At 43.2% G+C, this 26,950-nt stretch overlaps 1 protein-coding gene across 1 annotated transcript in view; it reads right to left on the bottom strand.

The window, feature by feature from the left end:
• Window positions 1-26,950, bottom strand: part of CFAP251 (cilia and flagella associated protein 251) — an 81,761-nt gene that overhangs the window by 5,492 nt on the left and 49,319 nt on the right. Inside the window, exons 17-20 of the mRNA XM_036768313.1 lie at window positions 17,612-17,702; window positions 17,258-17,401; window positions 6,600-6,828; window positions 3,792-3,893 (exon numbers count right to left, since the gene is read on the bottom strand). Coding sequence (XP_036624208.1) covers window positions 3,792-3,893; window positions 6,600-6,828; window positions 17,258-17,401; window positions 17,612-17,702 — 566 coding nt within the window. The remainder of the gene's footprint in view (window positions 1-3,791; window positions 3,894-6,599; window positions 6,829-17,257; window positions 17,402-17,611; window positions 17,703-26,950) is intronic.

Here is a 26,950-nt window from a genome sequence, read left to right as displayed (position 1 = left end):
ACCCTTCATTGTGTCCTCATATCCAGCCATCTGCGCAATGGGAATAGGGTGGTTTGGTATAGGGGGAAGAGCACTAGTCCCAGAGTCCAGGAGCCTGCTGTTGTTCACTCCAGAGTCTCTCTAGATCGTGCCCATTCTCTCCTCCTTTGTCCCAATCTGTTGGGAAGGTGTGATCCTTTTCCTTGTCAAAGCCAAGCCCTCTGTTTATGCCTTGGTGCTCCCTCCTGCTATCTCCTCTGGGTCCTCTCCCCTGCCCCTCTCACCTGCATTTCCTCATCATCCACTGGCTCCTTCCTCACTGCTGACAAACATGTCTATATCTCTCCCATCCTTGAAAAGGCAGTGGGGTATCGCAGTGGTTAGAGCACTGGACCTAGAGTCAGGAAGACTTACTTCAATTCTAGCTTTAGACGCTTACTAGGCATGTGTGACCCTGAATAAGTCATTTAACCTTTGTCTACCTCAGTTTCTTCATCTGTAAAAAGAGGATAATAACAACACCTATCTCCTAAGGCCACTGAGAGGATAAACGGAGACAATATTTGTAAAGTGCTTTGCAAACCTTTGTAAAATTCTACAGTTATTATTATTAATAAAAAAGTTTCATTAGAAGCCACCATCCCCTCAAGCTATTATTCCATTTCTCTCTTCCCTTCCACAACCAAACTTTTAGAAAAATAACCTTTATCTGATCCTCCCCTTCCATTTCTGGCCTACGGTCTCACCATTTATGGGGTCATAGGTTTACAGACAGAGGGTACCTTAAAGACAACTTATTTTTACAAGAGAGGAGACTGAGGTTCAGAGTCTCTGATCCCCTCCCCCAAGCAGAACATATTCTCTCCCCACTTCCACCAATGTCTTTTGAAGCTCTAAGTCACCCTAGTAAGTAGCAGAACCAAGATTTAACCCAGTTATCTCTGATTCTCCTCTCTACTATGGGGCCTTGTATTTCCTGTCAAAGCTCCCGACATTTTCTGGACTCCTTTCCTCATTCCTCACCCTTCTTGACCCCTCTGCAGTTTTTGACCCTAGTGATCCCAAACTCCTCTTAGACACTCCCTTCCCCTTTGGCATCTGTGACACTGCCCTCTCTTCGGGTCCTCCCTTCCTGCTCATCCGACCTCTCTGTGATCTTCTCTACTGGATCACCATCCTTCCACCTCTTGCTCCTCAATGTGGGCATTCTTCAGTGGTCCTCTCTCCCCTACATCTGGGTGATCCCATCAGTTCCCATGGCTCAATTATTACCTCTATGAAGAAGACTCCCCAATGTGTGCATTCAGCTTCATCCAAACTTTAGACTCTTTTCACCAAAGGCCTAATGGACGTCTCTACCTCAACGTCCCCAGAGCATTTCAAATTTACAAAAATCCTCCCTTAGCCTTCCCCTCCTTCCAAAAGTTCCTATTTCTGTGGAAAGTACCACAGTCTAGAGTTGTGAACTGATCCAGCCATTCTGGAGAGCAATTTGGAACTATGCCCAAAGGGTTAAAAAAATGTGCAGACGCTTTGATCCAGCAATACCACTTCTAGGGTTGTATCCCAGAGAGATCATACGAATGGGAAAAGGACCTGTATGTACAAAAATGTTTATAGCAGCTCTTTGTGTGGTGGCAAAGAACTGGAAATCAAGGGGATGCCCATCAATTGGGGAATGGCTGAACAAGTTGTGGTATATGAATATAATGGAATACTATTGTGCTATAAGAAATGATGAACAGGCAGACTTTATAAGAACCTGGAAAGAATTATATGAACTGATGCTGAGTGAGGGGAGCAGAACCAGGAGAACATTATACACGTTTACAGACACACGGTATCTGTGATGACTAACTTGGCTCTTCTCAGCAATGCAAGGTTCAAAGACAGCTCCAAAAGACTCATGATGGAAAATGTGATTCACATCCAGAGAAAGAATTACAGAGTCTGAATGCAGATTGAGGCAAACCATTCGCTCTCTTTTTTTTCTCTTCTTTTTTGGTTTTTTTTCTTCTTTCTCATGATTCACTCCATTGGTTATAATTCTTCTTTACAACTTGACTATGGTGCAAATAAGTTTAATGTGAAGGTATATGTAGAACCTATATCAGATTACATGAGGTCTTGGGGGTGGGGGAGCAGGGAGGAGAGAGAGGGGGAGAAAATTTGGAACCCAAAAACTTGTGGAACTGAGTGTTGTCAACTAAAAATAAAAAATAAAAAAAAAGAAAGTGCCACCATCTTTCCTGTCATCCAGATTCAGAATCTTGGAATCATTCTTGGCTTCTCTCTCTCTCATCCACTTTGATCTATCAGTTGCCAAGTCCTGTTGATTCTGCCTCCATAATATCTTTTTCCTCAGTCCTCATTCTCCATTCATATAGTGCTACCCTAGCTCAGGCTCCTATCAAGCTGCCTCGATTATTGCCAAAGCCTCCTAATTGGTCTCCCCACTTTTGTTTGGAGGTAAGCAGGGTTAAGTGATCTGCCCAGGATCACACAGCTAGTAAGTGTCTGAGGCCAGATTTGAACTCAGGTCTTCCTGACTCCTGGGCTGGTGTTCTATCCACTGAGCCACCCAGCTGCCCCCTCCCCATTTTTTTTTACTCTCCCTTCTCTAATCCATCCTCTGCACAGTTTCCACAACAATCTTCCTAAAGCAGGGGTCTGATTATGTCCTTCCTGCACTCAAAAATCTTTAGTGGCTTGTTCCTTATTGCTTCCATAATAAAATAAAGGGTGTCCCAAAAACTCCAGGGCCGGTGCTCTACTGACTGCGCCACCTAGCTGCCCCTGTCCCAAAAATCTTAGTGCCATTGTACTGCACTAAGACTTTTGGGACACTTTTTTACAACTGACCCTGGCTGACATTCAATTAAAACTCTTTGCCACCAGACTCCAGCCCAGCTCTCTAGCCTGTTTCACATTCCATACACTTGATGTTCCAAACTCCTTGCTATTCTGTCTCCCCTACCCCCTTTATAATTTGCTTTGGGCATGGTCTGAGCCTGGAATTCACCTCTTTTAGGACCTGAGCTTCCTTCAAAGCTCAGCTGAGGTCCCACCTCCCCATGAGGCCTTTCCTGATCCCCCCAATTGTTAATACTCTCTCTTCCAATGACCATTTATTTACTTATTTATGTGCATGTTTTACCCTTCCTTCTCCCAAAGAATGTAACTTCTTTGAAGACAAGGACTTCTTCATTTTTGTCTTTGTAGCCCCAGCACCAGGCATGGTACCAGGTACTGCGCTATATACAGAAAACATTTAATAAATGTTTGTTGAGTTACGCTGACCTGAGCTTGAATTCTGGCTCCAAATCCTAACTAGCTGTGTGACCATAGCCAGATTATTTAACCTCTCTGATCTTCAGTTTCATCTGTAAAATGGGGGTGATAATGCCGGCATTACCTACCCGCCCAGGGCTGTGTTTGAGGAAACTTTTGTTTACCTGGAAGCACTAGGTACAAATGAGTCTGTCAATACTATTTTTTTTGGAGGGGGGAAGGCAAGGCAATTGGGGTTAAGTGACTTGCCCAAGGTCACACAGTATTAACATTATTAAGAGGGAAAAAGAGAGGGAAAAGCAAGGAAGGTAACAATGAAGTCAAAAAGAATCACCACAAACTATTAAAATGCTCTCCTCGAGGATCCGCATTGCTTCCTAACAGGTTGTCTGGTGATTTCCTTGTGCCGAACTTGGTTAAAACTCAACTAGTCAAGAAAATGAATATCTGGTCCTTGCTCAGAGCCCCTTGTGCTCCTCGTGCATGGAGACGGCTGGAGAAAGTTAATCATCACGGCATACCTTTGTAATCTAAGGTTGCAGGTTCTGACTTCCAGCCCTCTGGGTTCAGGCCAAACAGCGTGCTGAAGCAGTCTGACAGCTCTTCCTCGGTCATATGCTCCCCTGTGCCCGGCCAGTAAAGAGACCACTGGTTAGCGCTTGGGGTTGTGGATACGAAGGCACTTTGCTAAGGCGCAGACACTGAACAAATGAGCCCAATACTCTGTGGAGCCATTATTTCATCACTAAATCTGCTAACACAGCTCTTGACCTGCCTGTACCTTGGTAGAGGTGGCTTCACGACTGGCTGTGGCCCAAAAGACAAGGTCATCCCCACTGGTGGCCAACTCCTTTGGTGACATGCTCCTTCCAACTCAGCTGAGCTGATCTTTGGACAGCAAGCTAGATTCATGTTCCAACTTTCCTCCTTTGATGGGGCCTGCCAGAGCTTGTGGACGGTAGGGTCCTTGTGCACTGGCAGGAAGGACTCAGACTCACCTCCATTCCAAGGTAACAATGGCTGGAAAATGAGGGGAGCCAGTTCCTATATTTAAGGTGAGGGGCAAATAAATGAGTGGCCTGAGGGTTATACTTGTATCCAAAAACATTAAAAGACCTCAGGAAAGGCCTCTGGTGTGGGGGCAATCCTCTATGGAGTATTTACAGGAGAATGTGGACAAAAATTGTACAGGAGAGAAGGTGTAGGTGACTTTTGAGCCTTCACTAGTGGGGGGAGGGCCCACATTATTGGGAAGCAGGCTCATCAGCTATTTTAAGATTTCCTTCCTTAACTGGAAAAACAAGCAATTTAAATGGCATATAGCTCAGTTCATCCATGAGCGCCAGCCGACAGGCTTCCTTCTGTGCTTTTAATGACACCTCTTCAATCCTAAAGTTTAAGTTTTGACTTATGTGTAAGGGAGGAAAAAGAGGTTATAATGGGTTAACTAACTAGAATAGCCTATGATCCCTTTATGAGGCACAAACACTTCTCTGATTGAGTTAAGAAGGGAACAAAGCAATTGGCTGAGCAAACAAATTAGCCAGTGCCTCTGGGAGCTTTCAATCGCTAAGCCCTGGACAAATTTCAGCAGTTCAAGAGGGAAAGATCGCAAGCCTTCTGCTGACTGCGAAGACCACCGGGAGGGGGAGGGGAAGGCGGAGGTGGCTGTTTCAAGGCCATGTAGCTTTGGTGGGGAGCTATGGGACCAGTGGAAGACGGTGCGTCCACTGGGGAACAGAGCTATTTACTCTAGACAGACACGAACACTAAGAGATAGTGAGTGAAGGGAGGAAGCATTTTCAAGAACCATGATCCCTGGCAACAGAGAAGGCAATTGGGCTATGGAGATCCGACCCTGGGGACCCAGCTGGGCAACCCAACCTGAAGAGCATTCTCTACAAAAAAAGGTCTTCCAGGGTCTGCAGTACCAGGAGTTGTGAATTGCCTTAGCCACATGTGTACATGACACTGTACAACAGGGGTGGGAAACCTGCGTCCTCAAGGCCACATGTAGCCCTCTAGGTCCTCAAGTGTGGCCAAGCCCTAGAGAGCTACATATGGCCTCCAGGACGCAGATTCCCCACCCCTCTTGTACATAATGCATGATATCCTTAAGTTTGTGCTCACTCTTCTCACAGACATTATGTATTTGTGGGAGAATATGCTCCAAGTTTAGGAGAGGAATATTTCACAACTACTTGCTATGCCATTTGAGTAAATGACTTTGCCAAGAGTTCATTTTATCTCCTGGTTTATTGTTCATAGGAAGCACACCACTAGGGGCTTGTCAGTTGTAGTGTTAGGAGTACAGACTCATAGGGTCACCCCTAGAATCCAAGGAAGCAGCCACTTTCTGAGAACCAGCCTATGAGTATTAGTGCACTCCCCCACCCTCCATCCCCCACCCTCCATCCCCTACCAAGGGTGCTACATGAGTGATGAGAATGACGCACTCATCATACACTGTGCCAGGCTATGCTTCAGCACCCCTCTTCAAAAACATATGGCTTTTCAAAAAGGGAGAGACAGATGACATACTCTGCATGCTCACATAAAGTAACCAGTTACAAGGGGCTTCCCATAGAGCAAAAGCACATTGCCAAACCATTGTCCCAGGGATCTCGTCTTCTTCCCATTTCCATCCCACCTCATTTCCAATGGGAATGCCCATCTTTACCCTGCAAGCCATAAGCTGAGCTTCATATAAAGGTGTGCTGTGGTTTACCGTTCGTGCCTCAGAGAGGTAGCCTGGCACAGTAAACCAAGTGCTAGATACGGAATTGGAAAGATGTGGGTCTAAATTCTCCCTCTGACATTCACTAACTGTGTGATTGTGGGCAAGCTGCTTGACTTCTCTCAGTTTCCTCATCTGTAAAATGAGGATAACATGACCAATAATCGTAATACCTAGCTCGCTGTTGTGATAAAAATATGGAAAGCACCTGGCAAACCTGTCCATGCTGTAGCAATGCCAGCTGTAATTGTGATTCCATGATGGGGGTACACTTTCTACTACTTCTACTGCTACTAAATAAATGCTCACTGGCTGACTGATCACAACCCATGATCTCATTTTGGGAGACTGAGGCCTGGGTTCTTATGTAAGTTCTCCACTGCCCATCAACCCAGTGACCACGTTAAGAATGCCAGTGCCCATGCTGAGGCTGTCCATCTGTTATCGCTCATTCTCCACACCTGACCAGCCCGCCCCATGTTCTGATCGTACATATCTTGGACAATGCCTTTTGTGTTACTCCTTGCTCGAGTAAACGGCGGTTGGTAGGTTAACATAGTCCACCAAAGCTATTTTAGGCATATATACTGACCTTTGGTTAGAAGCAACTCTAGGAAATCTTCTCTCCTAACAGCCATTTCTCCATCCTTATTGAGATAGCCAAGAACTTTGAAAGAATTTCTTATGTCACTCATGGTTTGACCAAAGGGTGGCCTGTGGTTGATGTAAACCTTCACAAAATCTGGCAAGGTGATGGAATCAACAAGCTTCCCTGTATCGACATACTCACTGAATTTAATTTCATTTAGCATATCATCAATCTAAAAAAGATGCAGAAACTTTTAAAAAAATGGATTCTTGGTAAACACTTTTTTAAAAAAAGTTTTTATTAATACATTATTTCTTTGGTTTTTTTTTTTGAAGGGGGAAGGCAGGGCATTGGGGTTAAGTGACTTGCCCAAAGTCACACAGCTAGGGTATCAAGTATCTGAGGTGGGATTTGAACTCGGGTCCTCCTGACTCCAGGGCCAGTGCTCTACTCACTGCACCACCTAGCTGCCCCAATACATTATTTCTTATATCACCATGATTATCCCAGGCATCCCTCTTCCATGCCCTCCCAGAGAGTCATTCCATACGACAATGTATTTTTTAAGAGAGGAAAGAAAAAGCTAGTGCAACTGATTGATAAATAGAAAAAGTCTGAAGATATGTGCACTATGTAACACCTGTGAACCCCTGCCTCCACGAAGGAATGGTCTGGGGGCCTGTCATCATCTCTCTTCATTTGAGTCCTGATGGCTCTTTATAATTTTGTTACATTTACTTTCTATTTGTTGGTGTGTTGTTCACGTACTTTTAAAAAACAAAAAGGAACAGGTACAATGTTGGGCCACTTTTCAGCATGATCATTCAACTCAGGAATATTTATCCATAACAGTAACAATGATGAACATTTCTATAGTGCTTCAAAGATTATGAAATGCTTTACATAGATCATCTCATTGTAACCCCACAATAATGCTGGTAGACAGGGGCTATTATCAGCCCTATTCTACAGAGGAAGAAACAGACTAGGAGAAATTAAGTGACTAGCTTAGCATTACTCACTTAGCGACTGAAGGCAAGATTGAAACAAAGGTCTTCCTAACTCCAGGTCCTGCACTCTGTCAACTACATACCTTGCTGTGTGATTTGTTTCGGTTGTATTCGACTCTCCCTGATCCCATTTGGGGTCTTCTTGGTGAAGATACTGGAATGGTTTGCAATTTCTTTCTCCAGCTCATTTTACAGATGAGAAAACTGAAGCAAACAGGGTTAAGTGACTTGCCCAGGGTCACAATATGGTAAGTGTATGAGGCCATATTTGAACTGAACCTGATGCTCTATCCACTGTGACTCCTAGCTGCCCCTCATTCTCACTACTCCACTGCACAGACCTTATGCTTCAACCAAAAAAGACTCTTAATCATTCAAAAAGACAGAATTTGAAGAGAACTCATAAGGCATCTAGTCTGATCTCTTGATGCTTGTCCAACTTGTTGTTTCTGAATTGAATTGTTCAATTCAAACACGATTACAGTCTTAGAGTTTGTAGCTTAGGGTCGGGTTTTTTTTCTTTTTTCTGGAGGTGATCTGTGAATCCTTTCCACTGAAAATTTCATTTTCTATGTTTAGAAGTTCTGGGCAGTTCTCTTTTATTATTTCCTGCATTGTGGTGTTAAGATTTTTTTTTGTCCTTTCATGTTCTTTTGGCTTCCTATGATCATCAGATTTTCTCTCTACACACTGTCTTCCAAGTTCAGTATGTTTTGCTTGCATAGTTAGCATATTTTCATTTAATATTCTTGTTTCTTGCTTCTCTTCTTCTAGGTTGTCCTTTGCTTTTGTGTATTTGCATTCCTAATCTATTGTTCTCTCTTCTGTTTCTTTGGTAAGGCTTGCCACTGCAGATTTTTCTGTTTTGCTCATTATTTTTTGCTATGCAGGACAGAAACTCTGCTCTCATAATCCTCATTTCTCTTTTAAATCACTCAAGAACAATGTGTTGTGGTTCCATGACCTCCTCAATTTCCACAGGGTCCTTTGTCTCATCAAGTGTTAGATCATTTTCCCTTTTTTGGCAGTATTTATTCATAGACGCCTGAACTCATTTACTAGATCTGAAGGCCATATTGCCTTCTATTGTTAGTTTTTTCCTATTTATCTGTTTATGTTCAAGGTCTTTAGATTTCTTCCTAAAAATTTTGGTATTTTCAGCCTTTTTCCCTCTTATTTTCCTTATCACTCACTTCCTGACTCCCTCCCCTCTAACTGTGGTTTCCTTGGGGGCTGGATTTCAAAGTGTCTCAGCCTTCTCTCTTACTAATTCATGGTTCATCAGCCTAGGTCTCTGCCCCAAGTGACTTTTGGGTGGTCAGAACTGGCCCCAGCTGGATGCTGTGCCCTTCCTTCCAACTTAGTGAGGTGCTATACAACTCCCCACATGCACAGTGGGCTGACCCTTCCCACTGCCTCTGCTCCTCACTTCTCTGGCCAGGTACCAATAGTTGAGAGCCTGCTTTGCCTCATTCCAGTAGAAGTACTTCTGGGTTGCCTGCCAGGGGAGTATTGGCTGTTGATGCCTGAGCAAACTTTCACAGCTTGGTGCCAGGGTCTCTAAGGCACTGGAAAAAGGGAGTGGAGAATGGGATGTAGGGGTGGGTTTTGATGTAAGCCTGTGTTGTGTCCTTGGGTCTGCTAGTATATGGCCTTGCTGCTGATAGTGTCAGAGGTGGGAGAGGGGTGCTGAGTGAGCTTAGGGTCAGGGAATATCATTTCCTGTTTTGGGGGGGAGATTTTTAAACCTTATTTTGGTTTCTGGGTGTTCTAGATCATGGAAATAGCTGAAGTTGCTTTATCTTTGGCAAATAATTTCTGTGTTAGAGAGGGCCGAGAGGTCGTGGGCATTAATGAAAATGTCTTGTCCACCATCTTGTTGCTCACGTGACCTGAAATCCCCATTTAGTCTGATCTGTAGCTGAATGAGTCATTCCTTGAGGGCTGGAATGACTGTTTTTCTGTCTAGTGTCTAGCATAGGTGTTGGCACATATCAGGTGCTTAATGAATATTTGTTGACTTAGACTGACCAAGAAGACCCTCTACCATATGTCCAATCACTGGTTGTTTAGAAAGTTTCTAGTTGCATATTTCTTGAAGATAGTGATAGGGGGCCAAGTGGGGAGGTATGATAGTGATATCACAGAAAAAGAAAAAAGAGAAGTGATATTCCAGAAAAAGAAAAAGACACTAGTGAAACATTAAGAAAAATATACCGAAGGCCAAAAGTAGTTTAGAAGAGGGCACAGATAAACAGGTCAATTTTAGAACTATCATGTTAAATTTATTAGTTTAAAAAAAACTGCATATAATAAGAGATTTCCAATTTTATATGCAATTCTCTTTTTCTGTTTTTTTAAAATAAGGAAAGTTTGTCAATGTTCAAATAATGATGTTTGTCAAGTTCATAATAAAGAAAACAATTTTTTAATGCCCTATTGAAAGCAACTTACTTGGAGCTGTCAATTGGTTCAACCAATCTGGAAAGAAATTTGGAACTATGCACCAAAAGTTACCAAACTGCACATATTCTTTGATCCAGCTATGCTACTAGTATCCCCAAACCCTTCAAAAAATCAAAGAAAGGGGAAATGAACCTTTATGTAGAAAAATATTTGCAGCAGCTCTTTTTGTGGTAGCCAGGAGTTGAGGAATAGCTAAACAAACTGTGGTATGTGAATGTAATGGAATTTTATTGGCTCATAAGCAATGACAAAACAGACAGTTTTGTAGGAAACTGGAAAGACCTCTTAAGAAATGATGGGGACCAAAGTGAGCAGAAACAGGAGAATGATGACAACTCTGGAAGACTTTAGACCTTTCATCTCTGCAGCTACAAACCATGAGTCCAATTCACCTCTGGACAGGGACATGGAAGGAAAGTGCAGAGCCAGGCATTTTCAGATATGTACAGCCAAAGAGGGAATTTGTTTTGCCTGTGAACTATGGAGCAATGTGCCGAGGGCTTTATTTGGGGGGGGGGTATCTCTTTCTTTATTTGCTCAGCTGGAGTAAGGGACAGTGGAAGAGACATTTTTTAAAGAGTGACTCACTCCAAGTCAGGCAGTGCAGGCAGATACTAGACTGACTACAAACCCACCTGCTTCCTACCACTCCATCCATCTCTCCTCTAGCGGTTCAGTTTCATTGGTGATCTTTGAGCTGGAATCACAAGAAAGGAATAGGAGTGTGCATGTCCAAATGGCTACTTAATGTGATGCAGGTCAATAAATACTGATTAATTCTAAAAAAGAAAAAAAACCCTGCTCCCCATCTCCTGCTTTCCTGAAACCTACCCTCTGCTCCACCTTGGTTGGGCACAAAAATTAGTGTAGGAAGCTTGGGAAAGCCTGAGAAAACAGCTGTGTTCAAGTTCCCGGATGCTCTGGTCATTTTCGAGTTGCTGTTAAATCACACAACTGCATCATTGCAAGGCCCTTCCGAGGCCATTAGGTCCAGCCTGAACCGAAGCAACAATCTCCTCTACAACCCACCCTTTAGGTGTCCTTCAGACTCTGCCTGAGAGTCTCCAGTGAGGGACAGACAGCTAACTCACTACCTAACAGTAGTGGGTGGTGTCACTTTGGGATGACTCTGATGGGAAGTATTCCCTGTATCAAACCTTTTTGAGCTTCTGCTCAATGATACTAATTCCACTCTTGGGGTGAGAACAAGCCCAATCACATGCATGGGATCACCCTTAACATAGCTGAATGTACTTTCATGTCCATCCTCCTTTTCTCTAATCTCAACATCCCCAATTCCTCCAACTAATCTTCCTATGGTGTGATCTCAAGGTCCTTCCACATCCTCATTGGCCTTTTCTGGGTGTTCTCCAGCCTAACAATGCCCTCCCTTTAAAGACACACCCAGAACTGAACCTCTGCACTTGGAATATTCTGTCTCTATTTGCTCCATTCCTGTCCTTCTTTCAAAGCCCAGTTCAAATGTCACCTCCTCCAGGTAGCCTTCCCTGATCTCTCTGGCTACAAACAATTTCTCCTTCCTCTGATCTAGCACAGACCTTGTGTGACTCTTGCTACACCTTCCCACTTTATTATCACAGTCTGTGCTCCTGCTTTATCTCCTTCACGATGCCACAAACCTCACTCAGGCCAGGAATCATCTGTGACTCTTTCTTCCTCCCCACAGCAATACAGAGCAGATGACAGAATGCCAGATTTTGAGTCAGAGAACATGGGCCTAAGCCTAGTTTCACCATTCATTACCTGACACTGGGGGGCCTCTTCTTCTGTAAAATGAGGGGAAAGTAGACCAGACAATCTCGAAGGTCCCTTCTGGCTTTAAACCCACAATCTCAGCAGGAACTCAATAAATATTTGTTGAATAAATCTTTCCACTGCTTATTCCTCTACCAAAGTCTTAATCTTAGCTCAGTGATTTTATTTACTGTAGAACTGGGTGGCCCATGGTCAGAGTCAGGAAAGAGTTTTTAGCTGAAGACAGAGCAACCGTAAACAGCCAAATCCAGTTTCAGATCTAAGAACACAGACATTGTTTCTTTAAAGTATTGAAAACAGAGGCAATATCCTCCGTTTCATTGTGCAGCAACCCACTGCTTGTTGGCATGAAATGGCCTTGCCTGAGGGGATAGCTCAGGAGGCTGTACATATCAATTCGGAAATGAAGACCACACTCTTTCCAGCACCAGGCAGAAGAAACCAGTCAGCTCTCTTCCCTTTTGGACTGAAATGTGCTTTGTATTTTTTTTCCGGATGAGGCCTATGATGCTGAGGCCCTCTCTTCTGGGTAGAGCCCTCCAGCTTCCCATGGGATTCTTCCATGAGCAAAAATGTTGCCTGTTGGCCCTTGGCTAAGATTCCCCTTCCTTGCTATGCATGGGGCCAGGCCAGTTGGCTGCAGTCCTTCCTCCCCCACTGGAAGTGAGTCAGTCACAAAGATTAGTGTACCAAGTTTGGGAAGAACCCGAGGAAACAACCATGTTCCAAAGCTCCTGAATGCCCTGGTCTCTTTCCATCGATGTTCATCCCAACCACAGCTCCTGACAATATCAGGGCTTCACTTTCATTACCCCACCTTCTCACAGGGTAGAATAAGCACCTTTTGTGCACATGCAGCACCATATTGTTAGCATGATGGCAAATCAAAGCTTCTCCAAAGAGGTGTCCATTCCCTACACTGCTCCCCCAAACTTGGCACAGTCTGCTAAGTAGCAGCTCTCTGGATGAGCTGGAGAGCTGGGCTTCCACTTATCACATTAACCAATTTAAACTCCCCAACACAGCTCAGATGAGAAGGGGGAAATACATAATACTGCATCAGTCTTGTTATATAGTAAGTGGCTTTCGACTGCTGGGTGTGATATCAGTGTCTGAGCCCTCTGTGTGTCAGAGCTGAGTTTAAAACAATGTGGAAAAGGACAGCAATGTCTCAACAGGGAATGTACCACAGCAGAGGGCTGCTTTCAAGCCAAAAAGCCCTGAGAAAATTTCTATTAAAGTCTCAATAAGTCTGACAGGAAAACAGAAGGGCCAAAAGCTTTCCCCAAGAGCTTAAGATAAAATGTCTCATCAGTTAGCAAGTTTGTGGAAAGCCGTGGGATCCATCTGGGCGAAAGGGCTTGCAGAAACGGTGTCATTGTCTTTACACAGCACAACAAAAGGAATAAATGTGCCCTCTAAAAAGGACTGAAAACGAAGCTGCCCAGTGGGTCTGTAATAACCCTGATTAGAGGCAGATGCCTGCTCTTAAGTAGAAAGGAGCCAGCTGACGCTCCCTACACCTGCTCTGTGCTACCTGCTGGCTCCACTTATAAATAACCATCACATGCCACACACTACGTTGTTACTGTTGTTCAGTTGTTTCAGTCATATCTGACTCTCCGTGTCCTCATTTGGGGTTTTCTTGGCAGAGATACTGGAGTAGTTTGCCATTTCCTTCTCCAGCTCATTTTACAGATGAGGAAACTGAGGCAAACAGGGTGAAGTGATTTGGCCAAGGTCACCCAGCTAGGAAGCGTCTGAGGTCAGATTTGAACACAGGTCTTCCTGACTCTAGGCCCTGTGCTTGCTGCACTATGGCACCACCGAGCTGCTTCCTCACAGACTGCAATCCCAAGGTAGTGCACATGGCCCACTAGCCTTACTAGATTGCTTGTATTCATCTCTTTGTTGCTTACCTCCAACACTCCTTACTCCTTTACCTAATGGTAAGAATGAGTAGTTAGGCTTCCCAGTTCACAGAAAAAGCAGCAAATGGGCACCTCACTGTATATTTCTTTCCTTTATACTGCTGGGTGACAGACAGAGGAGTAAAATGCTGCCTCCTCCAACACGGCTTCCCTGATCTCTCTAGCTCAGGGGTTCTTGAGGTTTTTTGGGTCACAGACCTCTTTGGCATTCTGGGAAAGACTTGGACACTTCGCAGAATAATGTATTTCTCAAAAAATTTGTAATTGAAGAAAATGCTTATTTGTAGTTAAAGATTGATAGCCATCCAAATTCAGAGACTCCCTGAATTCTATCCACAGCCCAAGGGGTCTAGGACCCCCAGGTTATGAAACCCTACTCTAGCTAGAAGCCATTTCCCTCATTTGCTCACACTTCCCATATTACAATATGGATTATTTTTATTTTGTACATGTAAGTACACAGATCTGTCATCACCTCTGTTAGACTGTATGCTCCCTGAGGACAGGGACTATATCCTGCTTCTGCTAGCATCTTCTTCCATTGTCTAATGTTGTGTTAGCAGGTGCTTAATAAATCCTTGTCTGTTAAGTCCAGCGCTGCTGACCTTCATCTTCAGCCTTGGTGTGTTTATATCAGCACCCTCCTCCCTTGACAGCTCAGCAGCCTGGCCTCCCCTTCTCTCTTCAGCTCCAATACTACCTTGTCTGGGAGGTCTTCCCTGATTCCTTCAAGGGTCAGAGTTCCCTCCATCCTCAAATTACCTTGGATTCCCTTGTTTCCACATAGATTGGGAGGGCAGAGTCTGTGGGTTTTGTTTTTTTGCCTTTGTGTCCCTAGCACCTAGGACAGAACCTTGCCCACAGCAGGAGCTGAATAAATATTTGAATAGAATAAACTGAATGTCTATTCAGTGGCCTGGCTCCCTACCTTGATTATGAGCCATCACATGTCCATGGTCCAGTCACTAGGAGGAGATGGGGACTAGCCCCTGATCAAGAGAGGTGAAAAGCACATCCGTATGATGGAAATGATGAAGGAAAACAGCATTCACAACTAATTCTCAGAAGAGACAGACTTCTCAGCAAGAAGCTGATGAAATGACGCTTTGTCTGTGCCTACTCCCCCTCCCCTTCTCAGCAGGGGCTCAGATTTTCTTCTTTTATTTTGCCACGTGCTTCTCAGAGATGAGTGTTTGGGTGGGGTCTGTGGAGGAAATGAAAGGACCCCACCCCCAGCCACAAATGCTTTCATCCAAGAGCCTCAGTGATTTGGGAGCTTCTGTTCTCTGGCTCATGGCCCAGATGCTATTTGGGGGGAACACAAGCTACCTTCTGATCACACAGTGATCAAAACCAGGTGACCCCAACACAGGAGCAGTGGACCCAAAGGAGGAAGTCTCAAATCTAGCGTCCCAGAAAAGTTACCTTCCCAGGGTCTGTCATACGCTCTTGACTGCAAAATAAAGCCTGTGCATCTCAGGACTCCTGCATCTTACAGAAGTCTCTTCTGGGTTGTGACAGCTTGTGTGATCGAGCAGTTTTTTATTAGAGCCTTCCCTCCTCTCCTTCTGGGGGAGTTTTAAAAAGTACCAGCCATCATCCCTCCTGGGAGGAGTCTAAGGGGCCAAATGTTGCACACACTATCAGAGGCACTCTGTCTAACCTAACCCTACCAGACTTTCCCCACTGTTTCACCTGGTGATCTCATCAGCTCCAATTATCATGGCTACACTGATGATACCCAGATCTACTTACCCAGCCCTAACTTCCAGACTTGCGTCTCCAACTGCCAACAAAACATCTCAAACACGATGTGGGCATTTTAAACTCAACATGTTCAAAACTGAACTCATCCTTCCCCCTAAACCAGGGATGGGGAGTCTGCGGCCTCAAGGCCACATGTGGCCTTCTAGGTCCTTTTGACTGAGTCCAAGTTTTACAGAACAAATCCTTTCATGAAGAGGATTTGTTCTATTAAGTTTGGATTCAGTCAAAGGGCCACACTTGAGGACTTGGAGGGCCACATGTGGCCTCCAGGCTGCAGGTTCCCCACCCCACTGGCCTAAACCTTCCACCTTCCCCTTTTCCTAGATTCCCCATGATTGTCCACTATCCTCCCAGGTACCCAGGCCCACAACCTAGATATCACCTCCAGTGCCTCACCCTCTCATCCCCTTCTATCCAATCTCCCTTCCCAGCATCTCTTGTCTACAGTCCCTTCTCTCCCCGGCCACTCTCCTGGCCCAGAAGGTTCTCCTGCCTCATCATCATGTAGCATCTTTCACATTTCAGCTCAAGTCCCACCTTCTGAAAGATTTTCCTGGTCCTCCTTAATCTTAGTGCCTTCCCCCTGAGATTCTCTCCAGTTTATCCTGTGTGTATCTTATCTGTACATAGTTTTATGTTGTCTCCCTATTAGACTGTGAGTTCCTTGAGAACAAAGACTGATGATTTGGTTTGGTTTTTTTTCTCGGTGTCCCCAGAGCTTAGTCAGACAGTGGCACATTAGGCACTTAGTACTTACTGACTTAATTAACAGCTATTTTTCTTTGTTTCAAAGGAGAGGTCAATTTTGGGGTAGAATATACCTGAGAATGACTGTGATATTAAAACAGAAGGCATCAATAAAAATATCTAATAAATAAACTGAGGTAGCTAGGTGGTACCCTGGATAGAGTGCTGGACTTGAAATCGGGAAGACCTGAGTTCAAATGTGACCTCAGACACTTCCTAGCTGTGTGAACTGGGCAAAGCATTTGGCCTCTTCTCTGGAGGCCTGTTTCCTTCTCTGGAAAATGGGGACAACAACTTCCTCCCAGAGTTGCTCTAATGACCAATTGAAATAACACATGTAAAGCACTTTGCAGACTTCCAAGAGCTACATAAATGATGGTGATTATTATTATTAATCAGCTATACAGCATGTTTCCAGGAGACATCTTATAGTCAAAGACAGGGACACACCTCCTGCTTTCACCTGCTTATGCCAATTCCTGCAAGCCTCTCCCTCTCTTTCTCTCTCTCTCTCTCCTCTCTCTCTCTCTCTCTCTCTCTCTCTCTCTCTCTCTCTCCCTCTCCCTCCCTCCCTCTCCCTCTCCCTCTCCCCATCTCTCTCTCACTCTCTGTCTCTGTCTCTATCTCTCTCCTCATCTCTCTGTCTCTCTCTCTCACTCTGTCTCTGTCTCTCTGTTGTCTCTCTCTCTCACACACACACACTCTGTCTTTCTCTCCCCTCACTCTCTCTCTGTCTCTCCTCTCTCCCCTCTTAATACCATGTTTTTGTCATGCTAAGTCCTTTTTCAACAATGCATCTGAAGTATCCACAACTGAATTTCCAAATCTATTTTTACCAGAATAAAAGCAGGATCCACTCTTTGACCCACAAACATTGTTTCTCAGAGAATGCAGGATTGGGTTGTTTGACTCTTCTGGTGTAAATATAATATTCCCTGGTTGCTCTCTCTTTCTTTCTACCTACCTGCTCTTCAGATGGATAGAAGCCAATTGCTCTCATTATAAAAGGAAGTTCGCTCAGGGGAATATTTGTTGACACCTTTCTGGTCTCCATTGTATCAATACCCTGACTACGGAGCTGAGAATAATAAAAATAGTCCTCCAGTTCCTAAGAGGGAATACAAAAGAAACATGACAAATTTAGGCTTCGGGCTGCAATATCCACAAGGCAACACCTCTCCAGCATTTTCTAGAAAGGATATCTTGTAAGTATTAGTATGAAAAGCTTTTAAAAAGGCACTGTGGTTAGTTCTGGGTCTATTCTTTTTAACAATCCAAATGGAGGTTGCCAGGAAGTGTTTACTGTGAAGACAATTACCTTATAGAATTCTCCTTCTCTGCCCCCATCCAGCAGACCATAGAATGGGGTCAGATCTTTACCCCCCAGGTAAACAGCTGCCTCCAGAGCCCTGGAATAATAACAAAACCATCACTATTAGAGAGTACTGATGCAAGAATAGACTTCAGATGGTAGTCTGCCTCAGCGCCAGCAGCTGCTGAGTGATATTAGACAATGAAGCACAATTAAAGTCTTGGTTGGCTTGTTAGGAAAAGTCCCTCGGAGATCAACAGGAAAACGGAAAATTCAGATGCCAGCGCAGCAGCCAACAGTATGACAGCACCAAATCTGAAGACAGAAACCCCAGTTTTGTTATGTCCTAGGTAGGCGATCTCGGACCAATCCCTTCCATACTCAGTTTCTTCATTTGTCAAATGTGGAGAAAAGTACCTGTGCTGCTTAACTCACAGGGCTGTTGTGAGGTTCAAATGAGATAATAACTGTCAAGCTCTTGATAACCCATAGAGAGAGAGGCATGAGTGGCTATTGTTAAGACATAAGCCCAGCATGGGGTTTTGCCCAGAGGAAGTACTTAATACAAATGGTGCTAAATGTGAACTTAATCCCTGCCATGCTCTGGCCCTAACAATGAGGCCAATGCAGCTGGCTCTGCACTTCTGTGCCCTCACCTCCCCCAGTGCTCATGGGGACAGGCAGCCTAGGAAGGTCTATTGAAGCACACAACTTGGCCCTTTTCACTGGGGAGAAATCCCGTCTTCTGAAACCAAAGCCCACAGAATCCAAGCCACTCCTTTTTACAGAGGTAGAAATGGAAGCCCAGAAAGAAGTCACCTGCCCAAGGTCACATAGCTAGGAAGTGGTAGAACCAGGGAGTTGAGACTCAGATCTTTGTAAATCCAGGGCTCCCTGTGCCCCATAGAAGGCCAGCAGGGCTCCCCACTCCCCCCCCAGAAGTCTAGCAGGGCTCCCCACTTCCTACAGCAAGCCAGCAGGGCTCCCCACTGCCCCTATTGAGGGTTGGGAGATGAGGTCCAGGAACCCCAAGACTGGAGTTCCTAAACAGGGTCATTGAGGGGGAGTACCCCTCAAGGACCCTAGTACTGGAGAGGGTCAGGCCCTCTGGAATGAATTTGTGGATTCAAGCATTCTTTAAGTCAAGGTGGCAAAGATTTATTACGCTTTTCAGTGGGGAAGAGTTCTTTGGGAACCTGCAAACTTACAGGGGTGCAGGTAAAGTTTATATAGGATATTTGATGGTAAAACCTGCCAAATATGTTAATTCATTGTTTTGGGGTGGGATTAGAGAGTGGTTAAGGGGTGGTCAGTTCTTAAAGGAACATGCACATTTAGTATCTACTGCGCAATTATCTTACTCAGAGTTCACTGGGAAATAGCCCAAGGGGAAGCTACGTGGAGGTGTGTTTTTAGGCTTGAAACATCACTAAGTCAACTAACAGGGCCGAATGGAGATATCCAGGTTGCTTCCATCAATGTCTTGTTAAGACAAGATGAATGTAAGGGAGTATACATATGTCTGGGTCTAGCATGCACATGATAGGCCAGCAAGGCCCCCTGTTCCCCATAGAAGGTCAGCAGGGCCCCAGCTCCCCACAGAAGGCCAGCAGGGCCCCCCACTCCTCACAGAAGGCCAGCAGGGCTCCCTACTCCCCACAGAAGGCCAGCAGAGCTCCCCACTCCCCCCAGAAGGCCAGCAGGGCTCCCTCTCCTCACAGAAGGCCAGCAGGGCTCCCTGCTCCCCACAGAAGGCCAGCAGGGTTCCCTGCTCCCCAGAGAAGGCCAGCAGGGCTTTCCATCATAGCTAAAACCCGAGTTTCAAGGAGGTTTCCTCTCACACAACCAAAGCTCCCACAAAGCCTTGAGGCAACCATCAAATGACAATCCCAGTCAAAGAGGTATATCCTTGAGCTTTGGAACGCAAAGTCAGACCATTTGAATGGTATGAAGGCCTGCTTCTCTGCAGGCCATGCTGCACAGATAAACAGTGGGACATTTAATAATAGCTGACCACTCTATGGTGCTTTATCATTGTTTCCTGAGTGCTTTGCAGGTGGTCTTTCATTCACTGCTCACAACAGCCCTGGAAGGGAAGGTGACTGGATCTCCAATGTCCCTGATATGGGCATTCCCTCCAACAAGGCAGATCACAACCCTTCCATGCCGGCTCATCTTGACCGTGGCCTCCCATAAGTTTGCCACAGGGAAGTCCACCCAATGTGCTGGTGGCTATTTTTGAATTCCCTTGACATTGCAAGGATACCAAAAGAGTTTGGGGACTTTTAACTGGTTATCTTTCCCTCTTGCCACTTGGCAAGACCATCTTTTTTCCATCATACATTTTTTGATAATATCATTTATGCCACTTCTTCCTAATCCCTTTTTTTAATGTGTCATAGACTGCTCACACCCACCACGTCTCTGGTATGTCTCCAATGCCCTTTGGGCAATCCTCAACTCTAGTTCTTTGGAGTCTGTAGAGTTCCATTACTTACAGCAAGACATCAACACTGGATGATTAACTGATGTTCAAAGATGGACCTTTGTTCATTCATTGTTCATTCAAAGAATGCTTCAATTTCCCAAAAGCAATCTAGTCTGCTTTCCTTCTCTAGTTCAACTCTGGGCTAAATTCACTGTCCATTTTTACTATCTGTCCAAGTGAGATGTACTATTGGAAGGACCCTATAATTGGGCTACCACATTTAGACACTTTTAGGCTTGGTCTAACATCATGGTCTCAGATGTATCTGGGCATTGCCTCAGACAAACTGAGATCTGGGAAAGAACTTAGCTTAAAAAGGCCAGGGTCTCCCACTGCATCGTGGGCCATCTCCAGTCATCCTGATCCATATCTGGCCATTGGACCCAGATGGCTCTGGAGGAGAAAGTGAGGCTGGTGACTTTGTACAGCTCTCCCTCACTTAAATCCAGTTCACTCGCAAGTCACAGCATCACCTTCCCGATGTCATGGTCCTCTTCCAGAATGAAGGACAAACAGCAACAACAATCAGTTGGACTACCACATTTAGACACTAACATCATGATCTCAGATGTATTTATAGAGGAAATGGAAATGGCACAAAAGAAAACTTGACTGGATAAAGCAACAGGACCGGACCATGTATTTGCAGAGGAAACCTGGTCCGGAGGCAGTGTCCTTCCGAGCATGATGAGTGATTGGTCTCAAGGGTAGGGAAGGAAGAGGAGAGGCCAAAGGCATCGGAAAAGCTTGGGTCTTAATAAAAGAGGACCTAGGGAATACCAATAGTTGCCACCAGCCCATAGGAAATACTATGACATGATCTACACACACACACACATACTGAGCTATCTTTGATAGGAGTACTTACAGGAAACAGCCAGGCTTTCACAGGTGATTCTTCACAGCAAAATTCTGTCAATCAAATCCCATCTTTACTGTCCTGCTACTAGCTGAAGGATGTAGGGAATATAAGCTCTCTCTGGGCTTACTGTTTATTGACTATAAAAAAGCACCAGATTCAGTAGGACAAAGTGATGCCTTAAAGGCTCACTTCCAACCAGGTTTTGCCATGCATATGTCAAAATTATACAAGATTACTGAAAGGTACAACAACTGAGATAGCCTTGCTCAGCAAGCTTCTGATCACTGACATCAAGTGAGGTATAAAACAGGGAGATATGTGCATTTGTCACTGACACGGAGATCTATGAGAGTCCAAGTTGAAGAGGAAACTGAGGTTTCCTAACTTTTTTTGTGTCCTAGACCCCTTTGGCTATCTCATAAAGCCTATGGATCCTTTCTCTGAATTATGTTTTTAAGTACATAAAACAAAATACATAGGACTAAAAGGAAACCAATTATATTGAAATGCAGTTATCTAGAAACCTTTCCAATAAGATCAGGGATGAAGCAAGATGTCCATCATCACTACTATTATAAAAAATTGTACTAGACACGCTAGCTATAAGACAAGAAAAAGGAATAGAAGGAATAAGCACAGGCAACAAAGAAATAAAACTATCACTTCTTGCAGATGATATGATAGGTTGCTTAGAGAATCCTAGAGAGTCAACTAAAAACTATGTGGAACAACTAGCAATTTTAGCAAAGTTTCAGGATATCAATCTACCTGCCAAGACACATGCAAGAACTATATAAACAGAATTACAAAATGCTTTTCACACAAATACAGGTCTAAACAAATGGAGGAAAATTAATTGCTCACGGGGCAGGTCAATATGATAAAAATGACAATTCTACCTAAATTAATTTATCCAGTGCCATACCAACCAAACTACCAAAGAATTATTTTATAGAGCTGGAAAAAATAAGAACGAAATTTATATGGAGGAACAAAAGGTCAATAATATCAAGGGAATCAAGGAAAAAAAAGTGAAGGAAGGCAGTCTAGCAGTAGTAGATCTCAACTATACTACATAGCAGTAATCATCAAAACAATCTGGTACTGGATAAGAAATAGAGTGCTTAATGAACGGAATTGATTTGGTACACAATATATGAAACCAAATGACCACAGTAACCTAGTTTTTGATAAAAATAAAAGATCCCTGCTACTGGGGCAAGAGTTCATTATTTGACAAAAACTGTCAGGAAAAATGGAAAGCAGTCTGGCAGAAATTAGGTACAAACCAGCATCTCACCTCATATACCAAGATAAGCAAAAAATGGGTATGTGAATTAGACATAAAGGGTGACATCATAAACAAATTAGCAGATCACAGAAAAAATTACCTGTGAGATTGATATAGAGGAGATCATGGGAGATAAAATGGATAATTTTGATTAAATTAAATTGAAAAGTTTTGCAGAAACAAAATCAATGCAGGCAAAAATAGAAGGAAAGCAAGAAGTTGGAGAAAAACATCTTTATGGGAAGTTTCTTTGAAAAAGGACTCATTTCTCAAATATAGAAGGAACTAAGGCAAATTCGTAAAAATAAGAGCCATTCCCCAACTGATAAACGGTCAAAGGATATAAACAGGCAGTTTTCAAAGAAGTCAAAACTGCCAATAGTCATATGAAAAAAAATGCTCCAAATTACTAATAATTGGAGGAATGCACATTAAAATAACTCTGAGGTACCACCTCCTGCACCTCAGATTGGCTAACACGACAGAAAAAATAAATGACAAATGATGGAAGGGATATGGTAGAATTGTGAGCTGGTCCAACCATTCTGGAAAATAATTTGGAACTAGGCTGAAAGGGCTATAAAACTTTATACCCTTGGACCCAGCAATACTACTACTAGGTCCATATCCCAAAGAGACTAAGAAAAAGGAAAAGGACTCATATGTACAAAAATATTTATAGCAGCTTTTTTTCTGGTATGAAGGAAACTGAGAGGATGCCCATCAGTTGGGAAATGGCTGAATGATAGATGACACGTATGAGGGAATCTATTGTCCTTTAAGGAATAAACAAGCAGAATGGTTTCAGAAAAACCTGAGAAGACTTTTAGGGACTGATGCAAAGTGAAGTGAGCAGAACCAGAACGCTGAACACATAACAGCAATATTGTGAGGATGATCAGCTGTGAAAGACTTAAGTTACTCTGATCAAAACAATGATTCAAGACTCAAAGGATTCATGATGAAAAATGTTATTCAACTCCAGAGAGAGAACTGATGAACTCTCAGTGCAGAATGAAACATACCTTTTTTTTGCTTTCTTTATTTTTCTTGGGGTTTTTTGGTGCATAGTTTCTTTTGCAACATGACTAATATGTAAATATGTTTTACATGACTTCACAAGTACAGCCGACATATTGCTTGCCTTCTCAAGGGGTGGGAAAGGGGAAAGAGGAAGAGAATTTGGAATTCAAAATTTTAAAAGCATATTTTTTCCATTTTAATATACGATTGTAAGGATTGATCTTTCCCTGTGGATTGCTTTATCTGCATCTCAGAAATTTCAGTATGTTGCTTCATTATTATCATTTTCTTTTACATAGTTATCGTTTCCATGATTAGTTGTCCCATTCATTAAGACTTAATTGTTAAGTCTCCATTTGGGTCTGTATCTTCTGTTTGTGGTTTCTGAACCAATTTCTATTCTTATTTAGATTTGAAGATCTTTCCCACCCATTAATGCGCCATGTGACCTGCTTACATCACAAGAAGCCTAAGTCGCATGTGGCGGGAGGAGCTTACTGAGAGGAAAAAGAAGTTATGTCGTAGGAAAATGCTGAGAGAGGGAGAGAGCTGTTACGGCTCTTAATGGCCGTCGTGATAGTTAGAGCTGAGGTAAAGTCGACCTCTGATAGCTGAACAGACTGTGACAGCTGTACTGTTTGTTTTTGGGAAGACCCCAGCAGGGGGTTGGAAAGGTTTTGGGATGGTGAGGCTCCATGTTGTGATATTATGTATTGAATGCTTTGCTGCTGTGATGGATTGGGTAGATGGCTTATGGGAGATGGTTCTCTGGTGTCTGAATAAATTTACCTTCTATGTGGAGAGTCTTGTATACTTTGCGATACAGAACCACACGGGCATTTTGACAATTATCATCTATATTGTTATTATTGCCTTGCTGATACAGGCCTTTAAAAGATATATTGACTATTTCTGCCTTTTTGCATTTGTTTGCAACTACCTCTGAGCCCTATTATATGGTCAATTTTTGTAAAAGCTCCATGTGATGCAGATAAATATATTTATTGTTTTGCTGTCCCACTTAGAACATGCCATAAATCTTTTAATTCTATTTTTCCAGTTTTTTTCTCTATTTACTTTCAATTTCTTATTTTTCCTTTTATTTTTCTGTAGCACTTATCCAAAATTGAAGTTTTCATCACTGTTGTATTACTGTCATTGTCTTCAGATGTTTGCTTTATGAAATTGGATGAGACGGTATTTGGAGCAAATAAGTTTATTGCTGATATTACTTTGCCGTCTATGGTTCCTGTGCTGGATGAAAGATGAAATGACTGAGGAAGCTTAAACCTTTGTTTCCTTAGTCATTTCATCTTTCACCTGCCACATTCCTTTCAGCATAATATAGTTTCCTTGTTTATTCTTTTTTATTTTTTGAATGATTGCTTTTGCTTTGTCTGATAGCATGACAGCAACTCTTGCTTTTTAAAATTCATTTGATGCATAGTATATTTTTTATTTTATATATGTCCTGTTTTTTAAAATATTTCTTGTAAGCAACAGATGGCAGAGTTGGTTTTCTTCCTTACTCTTTTTCATTTTGTTGGATTGCTTAATCCATTCACATCTAAAGTTTTATAAGAGTTAGATTTCTATTTTCCTCCATTTGTCCCTAAAATCAGTTTTTTTCAAGCTATCATTCCCCTCCTTCTGCTGTAAACACAGTACTACATTTCTTCAGTTACTTTATTTCAATCTTTTCTTGAGGTGGCACCACCTCAAAGTTTAAAAGGTATCCATTCTGGGCCCTGCTCTCTAGGTGCTGTCACTGCTTTGTAGGGCTTACCTCCTAGATCCCCCTTTTCCATTATGCCTAACTCTCAGGACAGTGCCAGTTATTAAAAGTGTCAGAGAGGACAATGTCCCATGGTAGGGCATCTCTCCCTACCCCCTGCCCCACCTCTTGTTGACCTTTTTTTATGATCTTTTTTTTCTACTTGGAAATCGTCTTGTGTCCATGCTCTTCCTCTCCTCCAGGTGTGAGTTGTCTCCAGGAGTTCCAACTCCTTCCCTCTGAGGACAAATAGACTTTTCAGGCACCCACCCCCCCAGACCTCATCCAGTATAAGCTCCACATCTCACTTTACCCATAAGAGTATACATCAGTGCAGCCCTCTCCCACTTCCAAAGTAAGGCCTCCTTCTCTCTCTACCCCCTTTGCAATCTTTTCTTCCTTCTCTTTACCCTCTCCCCTGTAGCAGGAGACCTCGGAGGTCACCTCCTCATTGAGAGCCCTTGATTTGCCTCTGGGGTATCACTCCCTCTTCTCTATCCCCCTGCTCCCCTCCCCTCCCTTTCATGTACCCTCCCATGTTGTTCTATAGACCCACAAAAGAAGCATTTACCTATAAGCAGAGTGTTGTCAGGTTCTTTCCATAATGCTTCCTGTCTGCCCCCTCACTGTTACCTCTACCAGATTTCCACCTTTGCCCCTGTCTCCTTGTGTACATTTAGAGAGACATCTTTTCCTGGTCTTTCTGCTCTTGCTCTGTTGCTTGTTATTGCCCATATTTATTCACTCCTCCTGCATTTCTGTAGTTTGGCGTATCTGAGAAACAAATAATCTCGTCAGTCCTAGTTTTCCTTCTAAAAATGTGTTGAATTCTTCTTTATTATTGAATATCCACATCTTTTGTCCACATGGTTAAGCTCGGATTTGCAGGCTGGGTCACCCTGGGCTGTGTCCTGAGGTAAAATGCTGTTAGGAACACATTATTCCATTCCCTCCTCCTTCTTCTAGTGGGTACAGAATAGCCTTGCATTATTCAAATGTCTTTTCCTTTGTATTTGAAGTTTTTTATCCTGATGGTTTTCAGAACTTGCTGTTTCTGAATAACATTGTTAAATTTAACCACTATGTATTTTGGAGTGTACAGCCTTGGGTTTTTTTCTGGAGGCAATCTATGAATTCTTTCCATTGGAATTTCATTTTCTATGTTCAGAAGTTCTGGGCAGTTCTCTTCTATTATGTTCTTCATTATAGTGGTAAGGTTTTTTTTGGTTTGTTTTTTTTTTTGTCCTGTCATATTCTTCTGGGAGACCTATGATTCTTAGGCTGTCTCTATGCATCCTGTCTTCAAGATCCATATGTTTTGCTGGCATAGTGAGTATATGTTCTTTTAATGTTCTTGTTTTTTGCTTCTCTTCTTCTGGATAGTCGTCCATGTCTGTGTGATTCCCAATCTATTGTTCTCTCTTTTGTTTCTTTAGTGTGGCTTGCCAGTACAGACTCAAGTATTTCTATTCTGCTCATTATTTTTGCTGTGCAGGACAGAAATTTTGGTCTCATAATTCTCATTTCTCTTTTAAACCACTCAGGGACAGCATGTTGTAATTCCATGTTCTCCTCAAATTCCACAGGGTGGGTCCTCTGTCTTATCAGATGTTGATCGTTTCCCTTCATTTTGCAGCATTTATTCAGACATGCATGAACTCATTTTCTAGATCTAGAGGCCCTATTTCCTTTTGTTAATAGTGTTTTTCCTGTTGGTTTATCTGTTTTGTGTTCAAAGTCTTCACAATTTCTTCTTCTTGAGATCTTTGGTACTTTGGGTCTCCCCCCACCTTATTTTCTTTATCACTCATTTACTGACTCCCTACCCCTCAGACTAGTTTCCTTAGTTGGATCTCAAAGCATCTTTGCCTTCTCCCACACTGGAAAATTCATGGTTCACCAGCCTA

Source organism: Trichosurus vulpecula, chromosome 1, assembly GCF_011100635.1.
Source record: "Trichosurus vulpecula isolate mTriVul1 chromosome 1, mTriVul1.pri, whole genome shotgun sequence".
NCBI lineage: Eukaryota > Metazoa > Chordata > Mammalia > Diprotodontia > Phalangeridae > Trichosurus > Trichosurus vulpecula.
This window is presented reverse-complemented; position numbering and strand designations above follow the sequence as displayed.